The 27,478-nt window shown below is 42.9% G+C and overlaps 1 protein-coding gene across 3 annotated transcripts in view; it reads right to left on the bottom strand.

Moving 5' to 3' along the window:
• SPRED1 (sprouty related EVH1 domain containing 1) overlaps positions 1-27,478 on the bottom strand; it is a 119,805-nt gene that overhangs the window by 6,763 nt on the left and 85,564 nt on the right. For all 3 annotated transcript variants that reach the window (XM_075927035.1, XM_075927036.1, XM_006132697.4), the window contains exon 5: positions 10,069-10,224. In XM_075927035.1, coding sequence (XP_075783150.1) covers positions 10,069-10,224 — 156 coding nt within the window. The remainder of the gene's footprint in view (positions 1-10,068; positions 10,225-27,478) is intronic.

The following is a 27,478-nucleotide window of genomic DNA, read 5'->3' as shown; positions in this document are numbered from 1 at the left end:
TAGAATTCAATGGGAACACAAGTCTTTTCTTTAGTTCAATCCAATGAAATAAATGTGCTAGAGACAGTTTTTTTTAAATCAAACATTTTGCATTTATAAACAACTGATTTACATATAGCCTTTTATTTAATATCTATAGTTAGTGAACTGAACTGATTGCTTCTGGTCACTAAATACCATCTGGACCTTCAAGATTTTAGAATAGATATCATCCTTTCACATCTAGTTTTTTCAATATATTGGAAGAGGAAAACAGGGTTCCTTCCTTCTTCAAGTTCTAATTGGTTTCTTAATTCTGAAAAAAAGCTTCAGGGGGTAGCCAAGTTAGTCTGTACAGGATAAACTTAAAAAAAAACCAACAAACAGTCTGGTAGCACTTTAAAGACTAACCAAACATGTAGATGGTATCATGAGCGTTTGTGGGCACAGCCCACTTCAGATGACCAGCATCATGAGGAACACATCATCCTGGGATCTCTTGCCTAGTCCCATTTATGAACAAAAGTGGGAGCATTTGGTATTGCTGGGGGTCACAAAGAGATCTATGGAAGGATATCCCCAATAGCAAAAGATGGAGGTAAGCATTGTTGAGTGTAGTTTCTCTCTCGTGTTCGATAGAAAAGTTGTGGCTCAGAGCATCCACCCAGACATTGTTCACCCCAGATAAGTATGACGCTTTGAGGGTGATCCCGTAACAGATGCACCAGTTCCAGAGATAGATTGCTTCTGCACAGAGTGATAGGGAGGGGGCCCCCTGTCTGTTTATATAAAACACTGTGGTCATGTTGTCGGTAAGTATATGTACAGTACATTTGGCGATGATGGTGACAAAGTGGTTGCATGCCGTCATCACGGCCCTAAGTTTGAGGAAATTGATGTGCAGTGCAGATTCATGTGGCAACCATCTGCCCTGAATAACATGTCTGTGCAGGTGTGTGCTCCAGCCCGTATAAGAAGCATCTGTAGTAATCTGCATCAATGGTTCAGGTTGGTGGAAGGGTACTCCTGCTGGGATGTTGCTGGGTAGTGTCCACCACCTGAGCGAGACCAGCACCTTCTTGAGAACAATGACCTGCTTGAGAAGAGGATGACAAGAAGGCTTGTAGACTGATGCTAGCCAGTGCTGCAGGGCTCAGAAATGGAGGCATGCATATTGGACAACATAAGTGGTAGCAACCATATGTTCCATCAATTGGAGGCAGGTAAGTACCGTACTGGAAGGACTTGTGATTAATATAGTCACAAAATCGCGTAGCGCTGTGAAGCGGTGATGTGTGAGATATGCCCTGGCAGTCAAGACAGACCTAATTAACTCTATGTCCTGTGCGGGTTCCAGAGTTGATTTCTGTTCGTTTAGCAGGAGGCCCAAACGATTGCACAAATATCTGGTTTTTGATACCGTGATGGTAGTTTCCACATGGGACTGGCCTTTTATAAGTATGGAAAGATCATGACTCTGTGCTGCCGGAGGTAAGCTGTAACTAGAGCAAAGACCTCTGAAAAAAGACACAGGAGGCGGAGGACAATTTGAAAGGTACTGGAAGTGATCATTGCCCACAGTGAATCAGAGGTACCATGTGTGACGGGTGTATGGCGATGTGAAAATATGTGTCCTGTAGGTGGAAGGCTGCCAACCAGTCCCCTTCGTCCAGTGCCAATATAATTGAAGCCAGTGTTACCAACTTGAATCGTTGTTTCCGCAGGAATTTGTTTAGCTTGCAGAAATCTAATATAGGTCTCCAGCCACCTGTGAGCTTCTGAATCAGGAAATATTTGGAGTAGAATCCTCTTCCCCAGAAAGCATCTAGGACCCTCTCTATTGCTCCTAAATGAAGGTAATCAATTTCTTGTTTGAGGAGAACCTTGTGAGAGGGGTCTCTGAAGAGGGTCAGAGAAGGAGGATGGGTAGGGGGAAGGGACATGAAGGGGAAGTATCCTGTGCAGATAATTTTTAGCACCCACTGATCTGACGTTACAGAGTCCCATTGGTGGTAAAAGGGATGAAGTCTGTTGGTGAACAGGTGGTAGTGGCTTGTTGGCAGAGGATGGAAGGGGGGGGGGAGGGTCAGGCAAACCCTTAACCAAATGTTCAAATTTGTTGTTTAGTTGCCTAGGAACTGGAGGAGCGGGACTGAGGTGGGCACTCTTTGGGTTTGTCGTCTGGGACGGTTATAGTTGTATGGCTTTTGTCGTGTGCGGTTGTAATAGCTGTCTCTATATCTGTGGTATGGCATATAATGCTTCTGGTGGTATGGAGGTGTGTACATGCTGAGTGTTAAAAGCATAGTGCACAAGTCCTTGCTGCTATGCAGGCCCTCATCTGTACTGGCTGCAAAGAGCTTATGTTTATCGAACGGAAGGTCCTCCACCTTTGACTGGAGTTCCTTAGGCACTCCGGCTGATAGAAGCCATGAAGCCCTTCTCATTACCACCGTCATGGCTGTTGCCCTGGCTGCTGTATCAGCTACGTCTACTGAGGAAAGAAAGTCTGTATGTGTGATGGTATGCCCTTCAGAAATAATCAATTTGGAATCTGAGAGATGTTCCATAAGCTCAGCAAGTTTGGAGTAATTATTGAAATTATGGTTCGCTAAAAGAGCGTGGAGTAGTTAGCAATTCTTAGCTGTAGTGTGGCTGAGGAATGTACCTTTCTTCCAAATAGATCTAACTTTTTGTGTCCCTTATCATTAGATAATGGTCAGGACTGAGGGAGTTGCATGATGATTGGCAGCATCCATAACCAGAGAATTGGGTTGTGGGTTTAAAAAAAAAAAAAAAAAAAAAAAAAAACACACCACACACTCCTTTGGAGAGATGAAGGCCAATTTCCTGTTGGCCTTCTTACATGTTGGTTGGATGGAAGTGGGTATTTGCCAAATTTCATCTCAGACTTTCATGATGGCCTAATGGATGGGATGGATGTTCCCTTGACTTCCTGCAGCTTGACATCTTGGCTCTCAGCTTCTCTTTTGAAAATCTCTTGGAATTACTTCAAATCATCCATTGGGTGAGTATCTTTTGGTATTACAGCCTCATCAGGGGATGAAGAAGAATTATAGGCCGGAAAATCTCCATGATTTTGGATTTACATGTGTTCATCCAGGATTTGACCCTTATCCTTGTCAGAGTCAACGGTGGTTGGCATGGTACAGGATGGTGAGGGTGGAGGAGGTTTCTTCGCTGGAGTAGATGGGGCTATGGATTGTCTTCTATAGGGATCGTAGTGGTTCAGTGGTGACCAGCGAGGGAGGATATACCAGGGGCTGTTTCTGGTTCGGCAGTAGCAGTGCCAGATTGAGACCTAGGCTCTATGGTGTCAGAGGAACCTGGTTTGGGCCCTTTGGCCACCCTAGGAGACAGAGTGGGAGGCAATGATTTCGAGGGGGACAGTCTCTTTCCTAGGCATTTCTGGGGCAGTGAGGAGGCAACTCTTTTTGCCTTTCCTGGAGGCAAAGAGGATTGCAAGTCCTTAGCCATTTGATAGCTCTCTTGAACAAAATCATTCGGAGCTGGAGCTCCCTATCTTTTCTGGCTCCGGCCTTAAGACTGTGGCAATGATCACATTTTTGGGGCACATGAGTTTCCCCTAAACAGTGAATATAGGCAGAATGTTTGTCTGAGACCAGCTTCAGCTCCTGGCATGTGTCACATTTCTTAAAGGCAGGTGAATCTGGCATCGTGTAGTCAGTGAGCACCTCAGACGTGTTAACTGACACCCTGCAGTTTCTCTCTCCTTTTGTGTCCCTGTTTGCTCTTGTTGTTTCATTTTCTCTTTGTTTGTCTCTCTCTCTCTCTTTTTTTAAATGAGGAGAGGGAGGGAAAGTGGTATTCGGTTGCTTGAGGAAGCTAGCGGCTCTGTTAGGACCTGACAAGAATTTTATTTTTTTTCAGGAACGGAGAGGCAAAACACAAATAATAATAATCTGAAGAAAAGAGGAACGAGGCTAACTAATTTTCTCTGTGAGATTAATGAAATGTTGAGAATGAGGAGCTCCATTTGCGACCAAGGGCAGTAGAAGAGAAATTGAAGGGGCTGGGGGGGAAATGGGCTGTGCACATAGGATGCCAAAGCGTGAGCAGCGCAAGGTGCTCTTCGCGCATGTGCAGCCCGCTGACAACTGCTCAAAAAAGCTCTGCTCTGTGGCTCTGGGATGTCCCGTCACAACAGTGGAGCACCCACGGGGACACTACCCAAAGAAGAAAAAGGAACTTCCCTGGTTTGGAGGCTTGGCTAGAATAAGAACAGTTTCAGGGTAAGTTTGTGGTAAGTGTTAGAACTAGTGATGCGTTTTCTGTAATTTTAGATTTATAATCGACTTTGCCTGTTTTCCCTTTTACTCACTATCAAGCCCAGTGTAAATAAATGTTACCTGGGGGAGCAGTCAGTGTGTATATCCTCCTTTCATTGTTAAAGGGGGATTACCTGAATGATTTATTTGGGGTTCTGATTTTATTTAGGGACTGCATTTTCTTTGGACCTGAAAATTTCAGTGTGTGTATTGCTCCTCAGGGCATGCATATGTGTATGTGATCTCAGCTCTGTGCCTTGGTTGGAGGAGACCAGAGGTTCTGGCCCAGCAGGATAGCATGGTGAGAAGCCACAGAGAGCAAGGAGGCAAGTGTCAACACTCCGGGAAGCACCCCCAAAGGGTCTTCTGTGACCATACCTGATCACAAACATTTATTACTGTTGTATAGTTTTATCATGTCCCTTCTTATTTGTCTGGTCTCTAAAGTAAACAATTCCAATGTTTACAGTCTATATGAGACTTTCAATGCCCTTAGTCATCTTGTTGTTAGTTTCTGAACTCTGTCTAATTCTGCAAAAACCTTTCTGAAATTGGGGTGACCAATATCCAACACGGTATTCCAGGCCTCACCTTGTGTCAAAGGATATTGATAAAGACTGGGACTTTTTACCATTAAGAAAAGACAAGACAGACAATAAAAGCATATAAAATAATGAATAAGCAGATAAAGAACTTCTATTTGTCCTATCTCCTAATACAAGGAGTAGGCAGTATTAAATGAAAATCCATTGAAAGGAAATACTAAGGAGCTTACAATCAAAGTACAAGAGGAGACAATAGCTGGATGCAGACAGCTAATAGTGAGGCGATTATGTTCAATATAAATTAGTAGCAGTCACAGCACATCAATTGCACAGCCTTTATTGAGTGCTTTATTGATATCAAAACCCAGGTGAGTTTTAAGGAGAGATATGAAAGAAGATAGCACAGAGGTTTTCAACAAACATATTGCAGAACCCTTGCACAAAATAAGAGGCAGGTGAGAGAAAGCCTCAGATTCAGTTCATCCATAAAATGGGATATTAATTCTTAACTACCTCACATGGCTGCTGCAAAGATGAATTAACTTAGATTAGTGAGGAATCTGGAACTATATTGGGGTCATACAAGAACCCAGATCAAGAGAATGGAAACTCTTCAAGTTTCAAATCAGTTGTTTCCTCATTCTATTGTCAGGTACACGATTTGTAAATCCTCTCACTGAAAAAGCTGAGAGTGTTGAGTCCCCTAATTTAGGGCTCTGGACCTGAATTAATGTGATCTGATTCCGTGAGCAGGAGGGAGCTTAAGTAAGAAAAGCAATAAGAAAAGTCTTCTGAACAGAAGAACTTTCGGTTTTAGCACCAGAACCTAATATAGATAATCAAAAATGTTTACTGCATGTTTGCCATAAACCTGTTAACTCTTTCCTTAGAAATGTATTACACTTCCAATCACTTCTCCTCTAAGGGAACCTTCATCAACACAAAATGTTGAAAATACATTCCAATAAAAACAAAACTAAGTCCTTCTTTAAAAATAAACTTGGTTAATTAATAAAGTATGAAGAACATAATTTGGGTTAATAGTCTAACCATAATAAATTGGACCTTTTTCCGTCTTGTTCTTTGTAAAGGTTGCTATTTTTATTTACTCATTCATATATACACATACTGTACCCACTTCTTCCCTAAATCATCCTCCAATCTAACACTTGCTCAAATATGTCAATGCTTATATATTAAAAACTTGGCAGCAATCCACCAGACTAGCAACCTGAAAACAAATAATCAGTTAAGGAACAGGGGAAAAATCTACAAGGAAACAAATTTCAGTACCAAACTTCCAAAGGTCCTATATATACACATGAAGAATATGAAGTAATTTTAAGTACTAGGTGATACACCTTAATAGTGGATACCTTTAAAACAATTCAAAAGCAGGAAGTAAAGGTGACTATCATAGTGGATGACCCGGGTTCATCTATTTACAAAACATTGCTGGCAAAACAAATTATGTTTTGCCTTTCATTGAAAACAATCCCATTCTTTAACTCAACTTCAGAGTATACCTGCATCTAGATTTATATATTTTAGGATTCACACCACCCAATAGTGAAATGTGATCTCTCCTAACACCACTTAGTAACACTACACAGCAGTCTGAAAAGAGAGTGATAAAGAATATTATATAAAATTGGAACTCCAGAGGGAACTCCAGTGAGAATTTCATTAATATAATTACCTAGCTGGAAATTAGTTGGAACACCGGTGCTAATGTGCTTAGTCTTGCTGGAAGTACCAAGAGATTAACAACATCACTGATCAGGGCCTTAATGTTACATTTTGTTTCAAACACAGCACATCCAAACTAGGCTTGGACATTGGTTTGTACTGTATATTTCCCACATTTTCAAAGAGGGTATCCCACCCAACAAAGTGAGAAGATCCAACTTTGCTTAGATTGTACAGTCAAGCTATGACTGTAGGCTGGATACACAAGTAGATTGGAAGGGTTGGATTATGGTTGAATTTCTTTACTCATCTATTAAAATGCTTAACCATAATACTACATTAAACCGTTTTGTATGTTGTGGTATATGTTGAGGAATTTACCTCATTAAGCACAACTCCACACATATATTAGTGTATATACAACTGAAGCTCTGCACATTAAAGCCATGAGAAATATACATTAATCTTTCTATAATTCTGCAAATTAAAAAAAACCCAGAACAAATCAACAATATCCCATGCTCTAAATGGGACTCTGGAGGGTTTATGCTAAAGAGGCCTGTGCAGACTACAATTGGTCCTTAGGTTCGAAAGGAATGCTTTAGGAATCTAAAATTTACCTCATTCTCCATGGATACTCAACAGTCTAGGTAAACTGGATTTGAATGTTAGTACTTCATAAAAAAAATCTATAATAAAGCATTTTTACAGAGACATGTGTTCAAAGCACAGTAGAGACATCACCTAAGAAATCTTTACAATATCCCTTTGACCCAGGTTCTGCCCCAGGGGTCCCCAAGTCAGCCGCTGCTGAAACAGATCAGCGGCTGATTCCAGGAAGCCCGGGGCAGAGCTGCTCTGCCCTGGGCTTCCTGGAATCAGCTGCTGATCTGTTTCAGCAGCGGCTGAATCAGGGACTCCTGGGGCAGAGCCTGACTATCGTAAGGGGGGGGGCTATGAAGGGTCTGGGGGGGCATCCCCTCTCACCCCACTCCAGATGCCTCATAGCCCCCCCTTCTGATAGTCCGGCATATCTGATAATCGGCACCCCCTGGGTCCTAAAGGTGCCGGATTATCGGAAGTTTACTGTAGTTTTGGGTAACTAATCAATTCACGCACTAGCTGATACAGGAGACCCTTGCGATTCTCAGAATTACTGTTTGCAGTTCTATGTATTCACAGGTTTCCTGTCCTGGCCAAGCACCGTGTGTGTTTGTGAGGGGTGGTAGTGGTGGTGAAGGGGAGCAGCAGATCCTGGCCCCTGCAGTGGGTTCAGGAGTTTTGGCTCCCCGTATTTGCAAATTTCGCCATTTACAGTGGATGCAGGAATACATCCACGGCAAATGGTGAGGGTTTCCTGTCCTAATTTGTGAAAGGGGAACGACTTCTTTGAAAGAATAGATAATGCATTAGAGAACTCCCTCTTTATATCTTTTCTGGGAGTAGAAGTATACTAATAAAATGTACTGAACTATTATTTGAACTTCCACATTTTTAGTACATGTTATGGACATACTTTCTAGTAAAAAGTTCCCCAACACTTCTGGGGAATAATGTCCTGTATAATAAATAAGTTACCCAAGTCTATAAAAATGCTTACCATTTCTATGCTGGCTATCAAAAACGTTGACGCTTTGTCACTTAAACAGGAAAATGAATTCATCATATTAGAAGATAAAGGTCAGGGTTTTTTGTGTGTATGTATGTACCACTATATTTTAGAAAGTGTATCTGAACAAGTAAAAAACAACAAACAAAAACAAAACTAAAAAACCAGCAATGGTCCTGTAGCACCTTAGAGGCTAACAAAGATATATAAATAGTATCATGAGCTTTCGTGGGTACAACCCACTTCTTCAAATGACAAATTTGGAGTCCTTTCATTGAGGACTAAGACCATGGCTAATTAATAGTTTAAAAAATAAATGGCTCATCAAAACACAAAAATGTGTAATAAACTAATAAAGACTTGAAAAAAAAAAATCAGAATATGGAAATGGTTTTTCACTTAATCTGATTAACTCACAGATGGCTAAACAATTTTAGAAAACTTTACTTTCAAACATCCTTTGAGGGAAAAATCCTGTAAGATTTCATCTAAAGAGGATATAACTACTACATTTCAGAAAGTAAGGATTGCAATTTCTACATACAGTAATTCCTCTCTTAACACGTTTTCACGATAGTACAATTTTTTTTAGGGAACGTTTTTCGAACATGACGACCGTCCCCGCAATAACACGATTTCCCTGACTGGCTGGCCAGTCGCTGGCATCTGCGTGGGGCTTCCCCTGCCTCCTTGCAAAACAGCGGAGGTTTGCAGCTGGCCAGCGGAGGTTTGCGACCGGCCAGCTGGGGAAATCCACCCGCCGGCTGCAAGCCCCCTCCCTTGTCCTCCCCTTTCCTTCCCCAGAGCCAAACACCTCCCCTCCCTGCTGTAACCCAGTCCCCTTTCTCCCCCAACTTTATGTCCTGGTCCCAAAAGACACTAACGCTTGAAACGCAACCCCCACCTCTTCCATTATTTTCAATGGGAAAATTGACCCCGCATAACACGTTTTCACTTAACACGATCATTTTCTAAACATATCTATAGTGTTAAATGAGGAATTACTGTATATGGGGCTTATAATTGAAGTGTCATCCCAACCATACCTGTGTAGCATTGGATTAGTGACTAATACAGAATTACATGATAAGTGAAACAAAAAATGTTTCTGTGGTTGGATGCAGGGTTGACAATTTCTGGGAAAAAAAAACTACGTTACAACAGGGCACTGGAAAATATCAGTTTAAACTGGAATACATATGAATTACTATTGGAATGTACTAATGAAAATTACTGGAAAATACCTAAAAATTTAAATAATAATTTTGCAGGATATATAATAAAATTTAAATACTCCATAGCACATAACTTTCTTGAGAAAATACTAAAATAAAAGACACAGTCTAATAGTGAGTATATTACATATTAGTTTACACCTACTTCAGCTTTACTTTTTTTGTACAATTTTAAATCAACTGTAAAAAACTAAAAATAAACTGCTGCCTTACAAAACCACAATTTGAATATGTACCCAAGACAGAGTAATGTGATGTGCATTACCAAAACAGTTTTTCAAATAGAAAATGCCTTACATTGGAACTAGCTAATCTTTCTGGGATATTAACAACTACAGGTTGAAACTCTCTAGTCTGGCACTCTCCGGATGTGACTGTTGCCGAACCAGAGAATTTGCCAAACCGCTAGAGGTCAGTATTGTCTAGTAGCATTACCAAACACTTCCGCTGTTTACTGGGCATTTGAGAGTACATCAGAGCTAAATAACAGGACAGAACACTGGACTGGTTGCTGTAAACCAACTATATGGGACTGTGTGAAACCCATGAAAAGTGGCCACCTGTCTAACTAAAATCATGCCAGGACCACACATATTGCTAGACCAGAAACACCGGATGAGAGAGGTTCAACCTATACAATTTCATGTGATAAAAAACACATCTGGCGAACACCATGCTATCCCTGGCTGGCAATTTCTTACCTGATTGGGTTGGCAGGGAAAGTAGGGTCTTCTGGAGTTCAACTCCTCAAATGTTGAAGGCCTTATATTTGGACTTTTATATGGTTCGTTGGTTACTATGGTTTCATGTTGGAAAAGGTGATCTTTTAATGAAGTAGAAGTATTTTCTTGAATTGCCTAAAACAGAAGAATTCAACTTTATTCTATTCTTGGTATGATTTAACAGTTGTATAAAATATTTATTAATACAAAATCATAACATTTTAAAACTCTTCAATATATGCATGTATATTACACAAAAATACATGTCAGAAACATGTAATATTCACAAAGTCTCAAACAACATTTTCTTAAGTAATGTCCAAGAGAATGAAATACCCTATCAACAAAACAGAAACAGCATAGGCAGCAGCAATACAAGCCTCTCTATCCTACCAACTTAAAATCTGACATAAGGGAACCTCTTATAGGAGTTTAGACCGGTCTCCAATACTGTATGTTCTAGAACTGCCCAGAAACATATGAATTATTGTTGATTTTAAGAGTAGCTTGTGATGTGCATTTGCAAAATGGTATTGCTGTCACTACAATCTATGAACAAACAAAAACACTCCAACATACTGCTGGAAAAAATTCTGAAAGTAATGATACACAAAACAGAATTAATGGTTGGGTGTCAAGTTTAAGAAGACAAGTTTAACAGTCTGGCTTGCTATATAAGAAATAAATGAACAAAAAGTGAACTTCAAGATAGATACCGGGAGCTGAGTGTCACATAGTCACAGTAAGCATACACAAAACTACTGATGACTAGCCAATATTGAAATGAAAATGATATGAAACTATTGGGCAGAAAATAAGATCATGTAGTAAATGCATATTAAGATATCTGCAGAATAAATCCCACTCATCGCTTGAGATAGTGGAACAGGATGTGTGCTTTGATTTAAGAGTGCCTTTATATGTAACTAATCCATTTATTGAACAGAATAGAGATAATATTAAAGACTCTGAAGTATTTAATGAATTGGAGTATAATGAGAACAGAAGGTAATGAGTCAAGGGATGCAAACATCCCAGTTAGCTACCCAAAAAAACCAACCACCCCAGAGGCCATATAAAGTTCTATTAGCACTGACAAATATAATTAAAAATTAGAATTGGCTGGGTGGTAAAATCTGATGTTACTTAACAAGGTCAAACTGACTAGGTTAATAATCGTCATTGTAATAAAATAGTACAAGCTAAGGATTTATAGAGCACCAAAAAAGTTTGAATACAAAATGAACAAAACAGAAAAGGTTGCCAGTCATGTTTAGACTTCAAAATACGAAAGTATTTTCAACTTTCAATGCAAACCCAGATGCCCAGCTAGGTACAGAAAGTGTAAAACTCTGAACCTCTAACTCCCCTTTTGATACATATTTTTTCTTTGAATTAGCTCTGCATCTGAAGCACACAAAAACGTCAAGTTCTGGATCTTTAAAGATTTGGATGAGATGTAAGAAGAGGTTACTTTCCTTACAATAACCTGAGTTTGAGATGTTTTGTCCCTATGGGCATTCCACCATATAATGTGTGCAGGCTTGGGCCCTCTTGATTGGACAATGCAAAGCAGTATCAATGGGCCCTGTCACGGCATATCATTGTTGGACAGGCACTTCCTCACAGTACTTTGGGGGATTAGCTCAAAGCTGATGCCCCTCTACTTGGTTTGCTCACTGTTACTGTCCATTATTGCTGTTCATTTGCTGTCCCTCACACAGCTTCAGGAATCACAATCCCCGACCCCTTCTGGGAAAGATTAACTCCTCAGTAATCTTAGACAATTCCCTTGCTTATCACTTCAGTGCCACTCACCCACTGGCTAGTAGGGGAACCAGAGGTTGCCCTCTTCTCCTGTTTCTAGCCCAGGGACAATCAGCTCAGTTGTCTTGTCCTTCTCTCTCTTGGCTCACTGCTCTATCTCCAGGCTGCTTATTATTGGTTTCCTTTTCTCTTCCTGGGCATACCAGTTTCCCAAAGCCTCCTTCCTCTTCCAATGGAGAGGCTGCCTTTTCCCAGCTGCCTCTTCACTTTTCAGCTCCTGGGCTTTATTAGCCCCACCTATTCCCGCCCTGCTGAGCTTCCTTAATCAGTTACCTAACGTGTTAATTGAACCAGCTGGCCAGCCTTAAAACCCTGCAGCGTGAGTAAGTCACCCCATCACAGGTCCAATACTTCTGTAAAGTAGAATCTTGTGCCTCCAAACCAGGGTGTATAAGGAGGAGTGGACCAACCACCATTTAGTTCCTTCTCAGCTGCTGAAAGCCTCCAAAGTTAGGTAAGAAGGGCAGGAGGTTGAGCATACATAGTGATGTTAAATTCTTGGGAATAAACTTTCAGAGAATATTCCTGAAAATGTTCTTGAGAATATTCTCCAATGCAAGAATTTTCTCTTAAATAGTTGTTAAATAGTTGTTTTTTTAAAAAGAATTTTACTTCTTTAATAGAACTTCAAGAATCATGAAAGTTTCCAATTGTTAAAATGAAAATTCGGGAAAGTAAAGAAAAAAAGACAGAGGTTTAAATTACTAGAACTTTTATTACAAATCTTCTGTTGTAGGAAACAAATATTTTTAACTTTCTGGATTGAATACAAGTCTAATCAGAATCTGCAGTTTCCGGATCTGACCCATATATTTCTCTTTCTTCTTCTTCCTCATACATATCTTCTTCAACTTCTTCTTTCTCTTCAGCATCATCAATTTCTTCTTCCTCATTTCTCTGGTTCTGTTTCCTTTTTTCTCTTGGGGATTTCAATGGAGCATCATTTGGGTTTTTAAGAAGCTTTATATTATGGGCTATGAATGTCAGCTTGCCTGCCCTTTCTTGTGTTAACTTGTTTCTTTTTGCATTATGAATGATACTGTAAGTGCTGAAACTTCTTTCAGTTGCTGCCGTTGTTGGTGGCATATTCAATGTTGATCGCTGCTTTCCCTAATTTTGATCCACTGCAAATACCTTTCCGCCATGTTACTGCATTTACTGAGCCAGCTGATTGTTACATATGATTAAAAAAAAAAACCACACACACACACACACACACACACACAACCACCTTCTTTAGAACAATACTCTGCAAGCTCTGCAATGACTTTTGCGGAGTGATCAGTGCCATACATTCTTGTGACTAATTTATCGATTAATTCTGTTCCTTGTATTTGTTCATTTCTAGTAAGGCACTCACCACTGAATTTTGGATCTAGAATATTTGCAGCATAGTGAATGTCTTTTAGAGCCATATCTTTTCTTTTTTCAAAACTTTTCATCACATCCTGTTTTTCTTGTTTGGTAAGTGGACTTTTGGGAAGTAGCCTATCAAAATGATTGCTTAATTCCCTGAAACATTCAGGAACTTCTCTCATTTTTGGCTGGTCAGATTCAAGCAGCATAATCCATTTAACAACAGGACCTATCCGTGCATGCAGTTTTTGGACCCATACCCAAAATACATCTTCATCCAGGATTGAATTCCTCATACATTTGCTCAGTTTAGTCTGTAAATCTTCATGGACAGCAAGGAATTTTAAGACTTTTTTTATTTCAATAAGCTTTTCAAACAATATAAAATGGAACCCCATCTAGTTTTAACTGGCAATATAAGTACACAAGTTTGATTTTTCTCTTTTTGAAATGCAGTAAAATGAGCTCGTAAAATGTGCGATTTGTTAATTTCCTTCACAATAGTTTTACAGGTAGCTTCAGTTTCTTGAACAGATTTTAAGTTATTGATGTCACCAACTAACAAATTTAGTGTATGAGCAGCACAAGTGTATACAGCAATGTGATCGTATTTTTCGTTAAACATTGATAAGGATTTCACCATTGCTGCAGCCTTATCAGTGACAATGGCACCAAATTTTTCAGTGCCTATTTGTCATTATTTCTTCCATACGGAATGCCATATACTCAGCAGTATGACGTTCAACATCGGTTGCCACTGTCTTGTAAAACACTGGTTGGGGTGTTGATATAATAAAATTTATAACACATTCATTTTTTCGGTTGCTCCAAGCACCACACTGCAGTGCAAGAGAAGAAGCTTCAGCAATTTTTGTTTTTATAAGAGCATCAACACATTGATATTCGGCTTCCAAAAGTTTGTTAGAAAGCGTGTACCTGGATGGCATCTTGTAAGATGGTCTTAATTTTTGCATGAAAAGTAATCCAATCTTCGTTTTCAACCAGTGAAAGAGGCGATCCCGATGAGTATACCTCATGCAAAAAATTCATCCAAAGCTTTGTTTTCAGTTTCATTCATAGAATCAAAGTAGCGACTTATAGAGTGAGACACCTTGGCTGAACTAGATGTGGAAGGTGGTGATGTAAATTCACTAGCACTATCACAGTATTCTATAGATGCTGATGCAGTTGATGGGTGAGATGATCTGCTTCTGGACTCTGAAAATTTTGTTGCCTTTTCCTTGATTTAAGTAGGAGTCTTCAAACAATTGGAAATATGCGCTCTCATCCTTGTTGCATTTCTGATGTATTCAGCCTTGCAGTACTTACATTCATATAACACTTTGTCTTTAACTGTTTTATGAAGGAAATAATCCCACACATCACTTTTAGGCTTAGTTCTTCTTTTCATACTGATGAAAACACAATTACACCTTTCACAAAAGAGAATAAATGTGTTATTGCCTTTTTATATACTTTTTGTGATGCTTCCAGAAAGTTCCATAGCAGTCAGAATTTCTGACTTATGAATGTTCTAGAAAGTTCCATAACATTCTGGAATGTTCTTTCTATAACATTCTCAAACTATCTTGAATCATCAAGAAAGCTCTTTAACATTCAGGGTCTTCTAAAAGTTGAATATATTATTTCAAGAGGAAATGAAAAATTAGAAAACTCTCAAAAATTCTCGGGAAATAATCTTTTGCAGAATATTCTCAGAATATTCATGTTCTCGGAGAATATTCTCCAGAGAATATGCTCACCTCACATCACTAAGCATACAGAGAGACAAAACATTTAAAAAGAACTCAAATTATTGTACAGTAAGTAACTTCTCTTTTGATTTCACATCCCTATAGGTGTTCCACAGTAGGAGAAACTCAAGCAGCAACTTAACAAGAAGGTGGGTGCTGAGGAGGCAAATCCAAGAGAGTTCAGAAGATTACATCACCAAAGCTAGTGGCATCCCTGAACACAGGAATGATGGTGTAATGCAGGGATTGGGAAACCTTTCTTGGGTTGGGAGCCGCTGATTAAAAAACCATTTGGGGGCTGCACACAAGTGAGAAGCAAAAACACCCAACCAAGCTCTCTCTGACATGGCTCCCAACAAAGAAGGAGACACACACTCCCCACATTCCCATCATACACCAGAGCTAAAAGGGCCCAGGCTAGTAGGTTTTTTGTGCTCCAGCAATGCAGGGAGATGGCGGGGAGGGGGACTGCTGGGGAGCCCTGAACCCCAGGAGCTGGATCCAGGCAAACCAGAGGCTGCATCCAGTGCCTAGGCCTTAGGTTACCCATCCCTGGTGTAATGCTTCACAGAAATATGGATAGAAGACCAAGACCTACAAATTTCTAATATGGATGCATTCTTCAATAAAGCTTGTGACAGAGCAGGTTGAAGAGCTTGATGGAAGGGGAAAGAGGCAGCTGTTGCAGAGGGAACAGCAGCAATCCTGGCTAATTAGGAGCAGCTGAGACAAGGAAGCTGCAAATTAATTAAGGGAGAGGTGAAGCTGATTCAGGCTGCCAGGAGGCCTCTTTGAAAACCCTGGGGGAGGCGGGAGGGTGGGGAGCAGAGAGAAGAGCGTTGAGAAGGAGTTTAGAGAGTGAAGGAAGAGTTTGGAGTGTGGAGATAGAGAAAGACAACTGATAAGGAGACCGGAGGAGCTAAGCAGAATAGCATCGGCGCTGCTAAAGGCTGCAGGGGGGGTGACAGAGGGACAAATACCAAAACAAGGTGAGTGAGTCTGATACTGTGACTCCTAAACTGTGGGACAGTGGGCTGAACAGGGTTCGGGGCTTAGGAGTGGGACTGACCCTGCCACACGTGGTGCCAGGTGTGGGATTATTTCACTGCACTGAGACCTTGCAGCAGACCCACCCAGGGCAGGGTAGGCCACCCTACTAAGACGGGAAAAAAAAACCAAGATGGAGGATGTAGTAATGGCCCTAATACAAGCCATTGCAGCACAGCAAGAAGCTACCCGGACTCAAGTGGCTATCCAGCAGGAGTCAGTGCGACTACAGCAGGAAACAAACAAGCTGCTGACGAGCCAGGCTGCCCAGGATTGAGCCACCTTACAGGAGGTAATAATGCAGCTAAAGGCTCTAACCACTCAAGGGCATGGCTCATATGGAGCACGGTCCCTGCGGGCTAGCAGTTTCCTCCAGAAAATGACAGTGGAGGATGATGTGTAGGCGTATCTCCTGGCCTTTGAGAGGACAGCCCTGTGGGCCAGCATCCTGGCTCCATTTCTATGCAGTGAGGCCCAGAAGTCCTATTTCGACATGCCCGAGGAGGCCGCCACTGAATATTCCCAGGTGCAGGCTGAGATCCTTGCCAGGTCGGGAGTAACCACCGTGGTCAGAGCTCAAAGGTTCAATGGATGGCGTTATGGGGAGGGCGGAGCACCAAGGTCACAACTATTTAACCTAGTAATAGAGATGTAGCTCTATCTAGATAGTCCTGTCTTTTGTTTCAACTATTTAACCTGATCCACTTGGCCCGGAAATGGTTGCGGCCGGAGACCTACAGCCCGGAGAAGATCATGGAAATTGTTGTCCTGGACCAGTTTATGAGGGGCCTATCACCAGATCTGCTAGTCTGGGTCAGCCAGAATGACCCCTCTTCATATGATGAGATGGTAGCCCTTGTGGAAAGGAAATTAATGGCTAAAGGACTTTTGCAACCCCTCAGCAAAGAATCCCAGAAGGATAAGAGAGTTGGACTAGCCCCAAAGGTCCGTGGCTCTGAACCCTCAAGTAAGACTTGGGTGGGGAAGAGGGAGACAGAAGAGCTGCTGGAGGCCGTGAAGGGACTTGGGAACTGGTGGCAAGAAGGTCGGGGGGTAAGACCCAGTAGCCCAAGAAATAGGGAGATGCCCCGTGCGTGATATAGATGCTACGCATGCGGAGAGATAGGGCATGTAACAGCACACTGTCCAAACATGACAGAACCCATGCAGTGTGACATACGAGGCCCCTGCAGTCTCAAATTTGGCAGGCCCCCCCCATCTGTACACCCAACCCATTAAGATGAATGGGGTAGGGCCCATGGCCCTGGTGGACTCAGGGAGCGCTGTCACATTGGTCTCAGGGCAGCTGATGGAACCAGAATCAGCTGACCCATACCCAGCGCACAGGGATCTCCTGTGTCCATGGAGATGTCAATTATTACCCTGTTGTCCCTGTACAAATAGAGATCCAGGGGAACGTCACAAGGATTGCAGTGGGGGTGATTCCGAGGCTCCCATAACCAGTTGTGATTGGGCGGGACTTCCCTGGATTTAGTGCCTTGCTCCCTACAACTGAGGAGAAGGAAGAAAGCCCACTCCCAAGCTTTCACGAATTTTTCCAGGACCTATTTTCTGAGCCTGGGAAACCCCAGAAATCAAGGCGGAAAAGGAGGGCAGTCAAGAGACTGGGCACTCGATTCCTGACCCAGAACTTAAGGCAGGCCCTGGTTGGTGGGGAAACTGAGCCGACTGATAATGGAGCACTGCGAGAGGTAGATGAGCCTGAGGCTAGGCCTAGCTCAGCAGGGCCCCCTGGTATGGGAGGGGCCGAAGGTTCCCCAGAGCCCAGACAGGTAGGGCCCTCGCTTGAAAATTTTGGACAGCATCAGGCCAACGACCCCTTGTATCAAAACAGGTAGTTGAAGTAAACGGGGTCCCCGTAGAAGGAAGGCTCAAGGGCCCTCGACTCTATTACATTATCAAGGGGAACCTACTTTACTGAGTGTTGCCAGGCCAGCGACAGGAGGTGGAACAGCTCTTGGTGCCCCAGAATCACCAGCAAGCCGTGCTGGACCTAGCCCACGGTCATTTATTCAGAGATCACCTAGGTGTTGAGAAGACCCTAGATCGGATTTTACGAAGGTTTTATTGGCCCAGGGTATATATGGAGGTTCGGCGGTATTGTGCCTCTTTCCCCGAATGCCAGCTTCATGGGCCCTGGCTGCACTTAAGAGCCCCACTGGTACCCCTCCTATTACTGAGGTCCCTTTTGAGCGCATCGCGATGGATCTAGTGGGCCCATTAGAAAAGTCAGCCTGAGGACACCGGAGCATATTAGCGGTCCTGGACTATGCCACCTGATACCCTGAGGCAGTACCCCTGAGAAATACCCATTCTAAGACAATAGCAAGGGAGTTAATTCAAATCTTCTAAAGGGTGGGGATACCCAAGGAGATCCTAACCTATCAGGGTACTCCCTTTGTTTCTAAGTTAATGAAGGACCCGTGTGCACTGCTTCACATACGGGCCCCGAGGACATCAGTATACCACCCGCAGACAGATGGCCTCGGCGTGCGGTTCAACCGCACCCTCAAGTACACAATCCGGAAGGTAGTGAGTCAGGACGGGAAAGACTGGGATGCCCTATTCCCATACCTCATGTTGGCCTTCCGGGAAGTGCCACAGGCTTCCACAGGTTTTTCCCCATTTGAACTGCTATACGGGCAAAACCCCCAAGGCATCCTAGACCTCGACAAAGAGACCTGGGAGGAACAGTCAAACCATGGACGCAATATTGTAGAGCACATCCTCCAGATGAAGGACAGGATCGCTCAGGTTACACCCATTGTAAGAGAGCACCTAGAAAAAGCCCAGCAGGCCCAGCAAACCTACTACAACCGTCGGGCGATGATCTGTAAATTCCAGGTGGGCAATTGGGTGATGGTATTGGTCCCGACAGCAGAGAATAAGCTCCTTGCCAGGTGGCAGGGACCCTATGAAATGGCTGAGGTCCTAGAGGAGGTAGATTATAAGGTGCGGCAACCTGGTCACCGGAAACTTGAACAAATCTACCATGTTAACTTGCTGAAGCCATGGCAAGACAGGAAGGTAGAGCTGGCTCCCCTGGCGGCAGTGAAACCAGATGAAAGCCAACAGGGACAGGTGGGGATCTCCCCAGAATTAACCCTGGGCCAGAGGGCAGAGGTTCTTACGATGCTGGAGAGACACTCAGATGTGTTCTCAACAGAGCCTGGCCAGACCACTGAGGTTGAGCATCACATAATCACAGACCCAGGTGTAAGAGTGAATATTAGGCCCTATCGAATCCCAGAAGCAAAGCGAAAGGAGGTACGAAAAGTAATAATAAAAATGCTGGAACTGGGAGTCATTGAGGAGTCCCACAGCCAATGGTCCAGCCCCATTGTTTTAGTGCCTAAGCCGGACGTCAGCCTCCGTTTTTGCAATGATTTCCGGAAACTGAATGACGTGTCAAAGTTTGATGCATACCCCATGCCGCGAATAGATGAGCTCATTGATCATCTGGGAAAGGCTTGGTTTTTGGTCCACCCTCGACCTGACCAAGGGGTACTGGCAAATTCACTTGGCCAGGAAAACCAGAGAAGACAGCCTTTGCCACCCCCCAGGGCCTATATCAGTACATCGTCCTCCTGTTCGGACTCCACGGGGCCCCTGTAACTTTCCAGCAACTTATCGACAAGCTACTGTGCCCTCACCGTGCATATGCAGCTGCTTATATCAACGATATCATCCACACCCCAGACTGGGGGACACATTTGGAGAAAGTGGAGGTTGATTGGACACCTTAAGGGAAGCTGGCCTAACCGCAAACCCGGCAAATGTGAAACAGGACTAGCAGAGGCCAAATGCCTGGGGTATATAGCAGAGAGGGGCTTAGTGAGGTCCCAATTGAATAAAGTGGCTGCATTGCAGAACCGGCCCTGGCCTGTATGAAAGAAACAGGTCCGGGCATTCTTGGGACTAGTGGGGTATTACTGGAGGTTTATCCCCCACTTTGCTTCCAGGGCATGTCCCCTGACAGACTTAACGAGAGCCCGGGGCCCAGTGGGCTGAACAGGGGTCAGGGACCCAGGGCTACGTCCAGACTACATGGCTCCGTCTCGTTTCATGAGGCATACCGGAGCGGTCGACAAAGGCTTCCTTTATTGACCGTGCCGCGTCTAGACTGCCGCGCTGTGCTGGATCAGCTGATAGTCGGCACAGCACGGCGGCCATTTTTATTTTAAAGAAGTGGGAATTATTTAAATCCCCGCTTCTTTCTTTGACTATGCCGAATAAACTATTTTACATGGCTCTGTCGACGAAGCCACATAGTCTAGGGGTACGTCTAGACTACATGCCTCTGTCGCCAGAGGCATGTAGATTAGGCTACCAGACATAGTAAAATGAAACGGCGATTTAAATAATCGCCGCTTCATTTAAATTTACATGGCTGCCGCGCTGAGCCGACAAACACCTGATCAGCTGTTTGTCGGCTCAGTGCGATAGTCTGGACGCGCGGGTGGCGACATCAAAGGTATTTGTCGACCACCCAGGTAAACCTCATCCCAGGAGGCATACCTGGGTGGTCGACAAATACCTTTGATGTCGGCAGGGGAGCGTCCAGACTATCGCGCTGAGCCGACAAACAGCTGATCAGGTGTTTGTCAGCTCAGCGCGGCAGCCATGTAAATTTAAATGAAGCCGTGATTATTTAAATCGCCGCTTCATTTTACTATGTCTGGTAGCCTAATCTACATGCCTCTGGCGACAGAGGCATGTAGTCTAGATGTACCCTAGATGTAGCCCAGGAGTGGAACTGACCTGGCCACAAGCTATATATGTGGACTGAGATCTAGTGGAATGTATTATCACTCTGTGATAGGACTACATCCCAGCAGATTCATAGAAGGTAAAGAGATGTGGCCCCTAAACCCACTTTGCTAGTCTGTGTGTGGAAACAGGTTGTCCCTTTATCCTCTCTGAAAATGATACAAATAAAAGAGACCTAGAAGGTCTTAGTCATGTCAAGGTAGAAGGTAAGTATTCTTCTGACATGAAGTGCATTTAGGCTGATAACCTCTGTGGTGGTATAAGGATTTGGGTAGAATATAGGTAATTGAATCTTCTGATTAATGTGGTATTCTGAAGAGACCTTTGGAAGGAGATGAGTCTTGGGACACAATATGGCCATTTCTTTATAAAAGATGCTATATGGCAGGCCAACCTTAAGGGCACAAAGCTCTCCTAATTCTCTTCTAGCTGAAGCAATGGCAATGAGGAATGAAGTCTTTAAATTCAATTAATGGAGATTGCCTACCTCCTAGAACTGGAAGGGACCTTGAAAGGTCATCAAGTCCAGTCCCCTGCCTTCACTGCAGGACCAAGTACCATCCCTGACAAATTTTTGCCCCAAATCCCTAAATGGTCTCCTCAAGGATTGAACTCACAACCCTGGGTTTAGCAGGCCAATGCTCAAACCACTGAGCTATCCCTCCCCCCTTGAAGGTCACCTGGGAGAGAGAATAGAAAGCTACTGGTTCAAAGGCAGTGGTGCAAGTAAATTAGATTTCTAACCAGTACAGGGTTGGTGGGGGCGAATGGGAGAACAATAGTAAAAAAGGGGCCTCATGGCCCTACATGTGACTCCACCCCAACCTCAGCCTGGAGCCTGAATGCACTTCCTTTCCCTTCCCCATCCCACATTATGTTGGTGGGGGTTGGGAGCAAGTACCACAGCCAGAGGAGCTGCTGGTAGTTCAGCTGCTTTCCCTGCTCTGCCCCTGCCAGTGAGGAAAGGAGCAGAAGATTCAGCCCCAACCCTTTCCCTTCCACAGAGCTGCAACTCCTCTGGCTCTATATAGCAGCAGCCCTGCCGAAGGATGGGATTGATGGTGCAGGGCTGGGGGTCTATTTCTTTCCCTGCTGGGATAGCAGTGGGGACAGGGGCAGAATGCAGGTAGCTCTTCCAGCTGCTGTACTGCTCCCAGACGTGTTCGGAAGGGATCCTGAGAAGAGGCAGCTGCGGAGAGGCCGGTACAGTGTCTTTCTGGTACACCATACTAGCTAGAAATGTCTTGCTGGTATAGTGTACTGGACCACACCAGCCTCCTTGCACTGCTGTTCAAAAGATAGATTTCTCAACTGGTGAATTGGATTCTGTAAAGGGGAAACAATACAGTTAAAACCCTTGAGGAATCTAGCTGTAGCAGGGAGGATAAAGACTGAAAAGCCATTGAGGTGTGAATGGAAGTCTGCAATAGTGACCAAATGTACTCTGAACTTAGTGACAGGCCTTGATTTTCAAATCCAAAAGGTAGCAAGGATTTTGGAGACCAGGATCTCAGAAGCTTGGGATGATCAAAGAACACCAAGGCTGAGTCTAGATTGGCATGATTTTCCAGAAATGCTTTTAACAGAAAAGTTTTAGTCCAATGTGAATTTTTATGGCATGGTTATAGACACCTGAAAAACAGCATTTATAATGGAAATACTGGCACAACTTGAAAGAGTCATAGAAACAAACTGATAAGCATTCTTTAAACAAGAATCAAGCATATAAAATCTGCCTTCAGAACAAAACCTGCCACATTAAATAAATATATTATATATATATATATATATATATATATATATAAAAATAAAAACACAAGCACACGTTTCCCTCTTCTACTGTTCACAGCAATTACACACCGCCTACATTGAATATCTTTTTACCATAGCCTGAAAAGTTCAACGCTAGCATAGGTTAGTCAGTATCATCTGTAAAGTAATCTACGCCAGTTTTTAATGCACAACGGAAATCTGGTTTGCTCCCAGCTGCTGGTATAATAATTACTGTCCTATGGTTGCTAAGAGATACTAACTTTTTTTCCCAAGACTACTAAAACATTTCTGTGCTCACAGGCAAAAGGATGCTGGGAAAAGCAATAAAATGAGTCCAGCTGTAGCTCTCCAGTGGAATTCAAAGCCAAATGACAGCTGTAGAGAAAATGAAAACCAAAAAAAGCTTCTCTCTTCTTCAAAGCTTCTCTCCACCCTCCTCCCAGTTTGCCAGAGCTAAGCCTGGGCGAGAATTCAGCATTGTTTTTGCAAACATTGTTAAAAAATTGTTCTGCTTTCAGTATTTTGAATGATTATACAGAAGGAAGGATTAAACGACCACATTTCCATTACTTGTATTTTGCTTCTGAGGCCTGAAATTTTGCTGCTTGATTTTAACCAACAGGTGAAAGTTAAGTAATTTTTTTCATGTGAATAAGTGAAACAGATCTCAATAAATTTAAAGTAACCACCTTCTACTTTAGCTAGTTCTCAGACTGATGGAGCAATTTTCATATTTGCTAATAAAGCCTTCACTATAAACAATCACATTTATTTTCTGGCCTAGATTCTGAAAGTGTTGAAATGTAGTCAAGATTAAGGCCATTAAGTTTTTTTAATATCAAATTTGATATACAAAATCATAAAATATAACAGGAAGCATATCTCTGAAAAAGTAAATAGGGAGAGATTAAATCATCTGATAATTGGTATTAAACAGAAAAAAAATAGTACTTCCTCTTCCTAGGATAGTATGCACTATGCCACCCCTTCAAAATTGCTATTTTAAATAAGGAACACAGATGACTCACACATTTACAACTTGGGGTTAAAACTAGTTACCATGCTTTTTGCACCACATGCACATAATTTGTATAGGAATTTCTTAACACCATAGTACACGAAATAAATGAAATTACAAATATAGTATCACTGCTGAATTAGTTACAGTTGCTGCAAGAGGTCATAAAGCTATCAATAAGTTTAGTAACATGATGCCTAAACTTGCGCACACAAAAAATGGACACTCAAACATCTTTACAAAATGGAACATGGCCCACTCAATTCCTGTCTGCAGTAGCCAAATACCATTTTAGACAATGGTGTGTAAAACATAGGCCTTTTTACCACTTTGGCTAAAAACCTGAAGCACTTAATCCTGACAACTGTCAAGCTTTTTCTTGGAGTCACGGAATACAGCCTATCAATCACACCAATATACCTAAACAAAGTCTGTCAGACATCATGACATAGATCTCAAAATAAAAATTTAAAATAAGTATTAATTTAAAAGAAATATGCAAGTATTCTAAAAATACTGCAGGCTTAGTCTTCACTATAAGATAAAAACAGATCAAAAGATCTTGATTCATTCTTTACTTTTGGTTTATTATTCTTAATTTTTATTTTTAAATGAAGATGTTACCACTATCTATAAATTTATATTTGATAGAGGAAAACAACAAGGGCTATCCACTTAAAATGCAGGTACGTTGAATGCAAAAACATGCTCTTCAGCTAAGCCCACATGTCCTATATTTAAAACAAGAAAAATCTGATAAATGCATGCCTCATTGCTTAGCTTCCCACATATGAGCAATAAATGGGTCTGTGTGCACCCACTGTACTCTCAGCTAAATGTTTGTCCTTTACAACTTTTATACATGTGCATGGGCTTTTGCATGTATATGGGGATTATATATATATATATATATATATATATATATATATATATATATATATATACATACACACACACACATACACAGAATAGTTATTTACAAATACAGTAACTACTGCATATAAATTTACAGTTGCAATTACTGTCGTAAACAAGTTAATAAATTGCACTTAACATTTTAAGTGACAATTTTTTTTTACAGTAGATTCTTGAAAAATGAATATCATCAGCTAACCACTTATTGTGGTGAATTGGTATTTCGTAGTGCTAAACAACAAAAATATGTAACACTGAGTGCTAGCAGTGAAAGTCTTCAGATATAACAAAAGTTATTCAGTAAATGGTAGTTTTATTATACTGTAACCAAAAAATATAGCTGTACCAATCTTTCACTGAACAGAAGTTTGGGGGAAAAAAATGAAGTGCTAATTTTTTTCTTTTAAAACATCCTTAGTACAGTATTCCCATTATTTTGCTTAAGGAACCCAGAAGAAACTTAAGAAATTTCCCCACTGACAGCCAGATCAAACAGGTACTCTCTCAATGGAGATAATTTGCAACTGCAAAAAACATTATTGAAATCCTGAACATCTTTAAAAAAAACCAGCACTTCAGTTTTTACCAAACTGCTTTTAAGTGAAAGATTGGTACAGCTATATTTATTGATTACAGTGAGATTAAAACTACCATTTATTAAACAATCATATTAATTCTACTTGGGTATCCTTAGGTATATGTTCAGTATTTGTATTGAATGGTACAAACGCATTTTCATTTTTTAAAATATTTAATTTTTCATGTTCTGGAAGCTGCCTTGCCTTTTATTATTTTTGTGGCCAAATTTACAGTCTTTATACTGAAATCCATAGGAATGTTAGTATCAATAGAGCTTATGCTCTAACAAATTTCTTACACCAAAAAAGCCATTTGAATATAAAGTTATGGACCCTTAAAAAAATAGGTTACAGAGCAAGAAGTTCAGTTGATGCCAAACTTAACTTCCATACATTCAAAGGATTTTGCAAGCGTGTAATGTTGTTATATACATGCATTTTAATGGATCTACGCTAGTAGTAGTACAAAGTAAGTCCAGAGACATTATGTACATTTTTACTCTGAATTTCTAAGGTTTGACTGGTTAAAACAACTAATTATTTTATAATAAAATGAATTTATACATGTTGAATATTAGTTTTCTTATTGTACGTAATCACAATCTTTTTGTGGGATCTGTGTACTATGCGATGGCTTGCAAATACAGGCAGTCCCCGGGTTACGTACAAGATAGGGACTGTAGGTTTGTTCTTAAGTTGAATCTGTATGTAAATCGGAACTGGCGTCCAGATTCAGACACTGCTGAAACTGACCGCCAGTTCTGACTTACATACAGAATCAACTTAAGAACCCCAGGCGTCCCCAAGTCAGCTGCTGCTAAAACTGATCAGCAGCTGATTCCAGGAAGCCCGGGGCAGAGCAACTCTGCCTGGGGCTTCCTGTAGTCAGCGCTGGTCAGTTTCAGCAGAAGCTGACTTGGGGACGCCTGGGGCAGAGCAGCTGGGGTGCTACTGGACCAACCCAGCAGCACCCCATCTGCTCTGCCCCAGACGTCCTGATTCAGCCGCTGCTGAAACTGACCAGCAGCGGCTGAATCAGGACCTGGGGCAGAGCAGCTGGGGTGCTGCTGGGTTGGTCCAGTAGTGCCCACGGGCGCTGCAGGACCAATCGGCAGCGCCCCAGCTGCTCTGCCCCAGAGTCCAAAACAAAAGCCTGGTCTGCTGGGGGGGGGGGGGCACACTAGCTGCGCCCCCCCCCAGCAGACCAGGGACACGGGGAGCAGAGCCGCAGCGGCAGCGGGGTGCCGCGCCTCTGAGGCTTTGCTCTTGCAAAGCCTCAGAGGCGAGGGACCCCGCCACGGCTGCGGCTTCAGTCTGGGTGCCTGTGGTCTGCTGGGGACGGTCCCCAGCAGACCACAGGCACCCTGACTGAAGCCGCAGCCGCGGGGGGGTCCCGCGCCTCTGAGGCTTTGCCAGAGCAAAGCCTCAGAGGCGCGGGGAACCGCCACTGCTGCCGCTCCAGTCTGGGTGCCTGTGGTCTGCTGGGGACGGTCCCCAGCAGACCACAGGCCCCCGGACTGAAGCCGCAGCCACGGGGGGGTCCCGCGCCTCTGAGGCTTTGCCAGAGCAAAGCCTCAGAGGCGCGGGGAACCGCCGCTGCTGCCGCTTCAGTCAAAGCGGCAGCAGCGGCGGTTCCCCGCGCCTCTGAGGCTTTGCTTTGGCAAAGCCTCAGAGGCGCGGGACCCCCCCGCGGCTGCGGCTTCAGTCCGGCTGAAGCGGCAGCAGCGGCGGTTCCCCGCGCCTCTGAGGCTTTGCTCTGGCAAAGCCTCAGAGGCGCGGGACCCCCCCGCGGCTGCGGCTTCAGTCCGGGGGCCTGTGGTCTGCTGGGGACCGTCCCCAGCAGACCACAGGCACCGGGTCTCAAGGGGCAGCAGCAGCGGTTCCCGCGCTTCTGAGGCTTTGCTCTGGCAAAGCCTCAGAAGCGCGGGAACCCGCCCGGTGCCCCTGGTCTGCTGGAGACGGTCTCCAGCAGACATGGGGCACCGGAGCAGCTTACGAACGGGGCTTTCTCGCCCCGACTTCCGGGGCGAGAAAGCTCCGTTCGTAAGTGCGGATCCGACATAAGTCGGATCCGCGTAAGTCGGGGACTGCCTGTACTGTAAATATTGTTAAGAAGATGGATAACAGTTAAGAAGATTACAAAACACATCAGCAAAACATTTTTGAAATCTCAAGTAAAGTTGTCTAACATCCCAACGACAAAAAATAATCTGAATTGAAGAATTCTGGTGTATGGTAAAAATAGTTGCAAGCAGGATGCAACTGTGCTGATGTGAATTTCAGGTCACTACTTTTTGGGAATTTTTTTTTTTTTTTTTAACAGCTGGAAC

The sequence above is a fragment of the Pelodiscus sinensis genome, chromosome 4 (genome assembly GCF_049634645.1).
Source record: "Pelodiscus sinensis isolate JC-2024 chromosome 4, ASM4963464v1, whole genome shotgun sequence".
Classification (NCBI taxonomy): Eukaryota; Metazoa; Chordata; order Testudines; family Trionychidae; genus Pelodiscus; species Pelodiscus sinensis.
The sequence above is the reverse complement of the archived record's forward strand: the minus strand, read 5'-3'. Positions and strand labels throughout refer to the sequence as shown.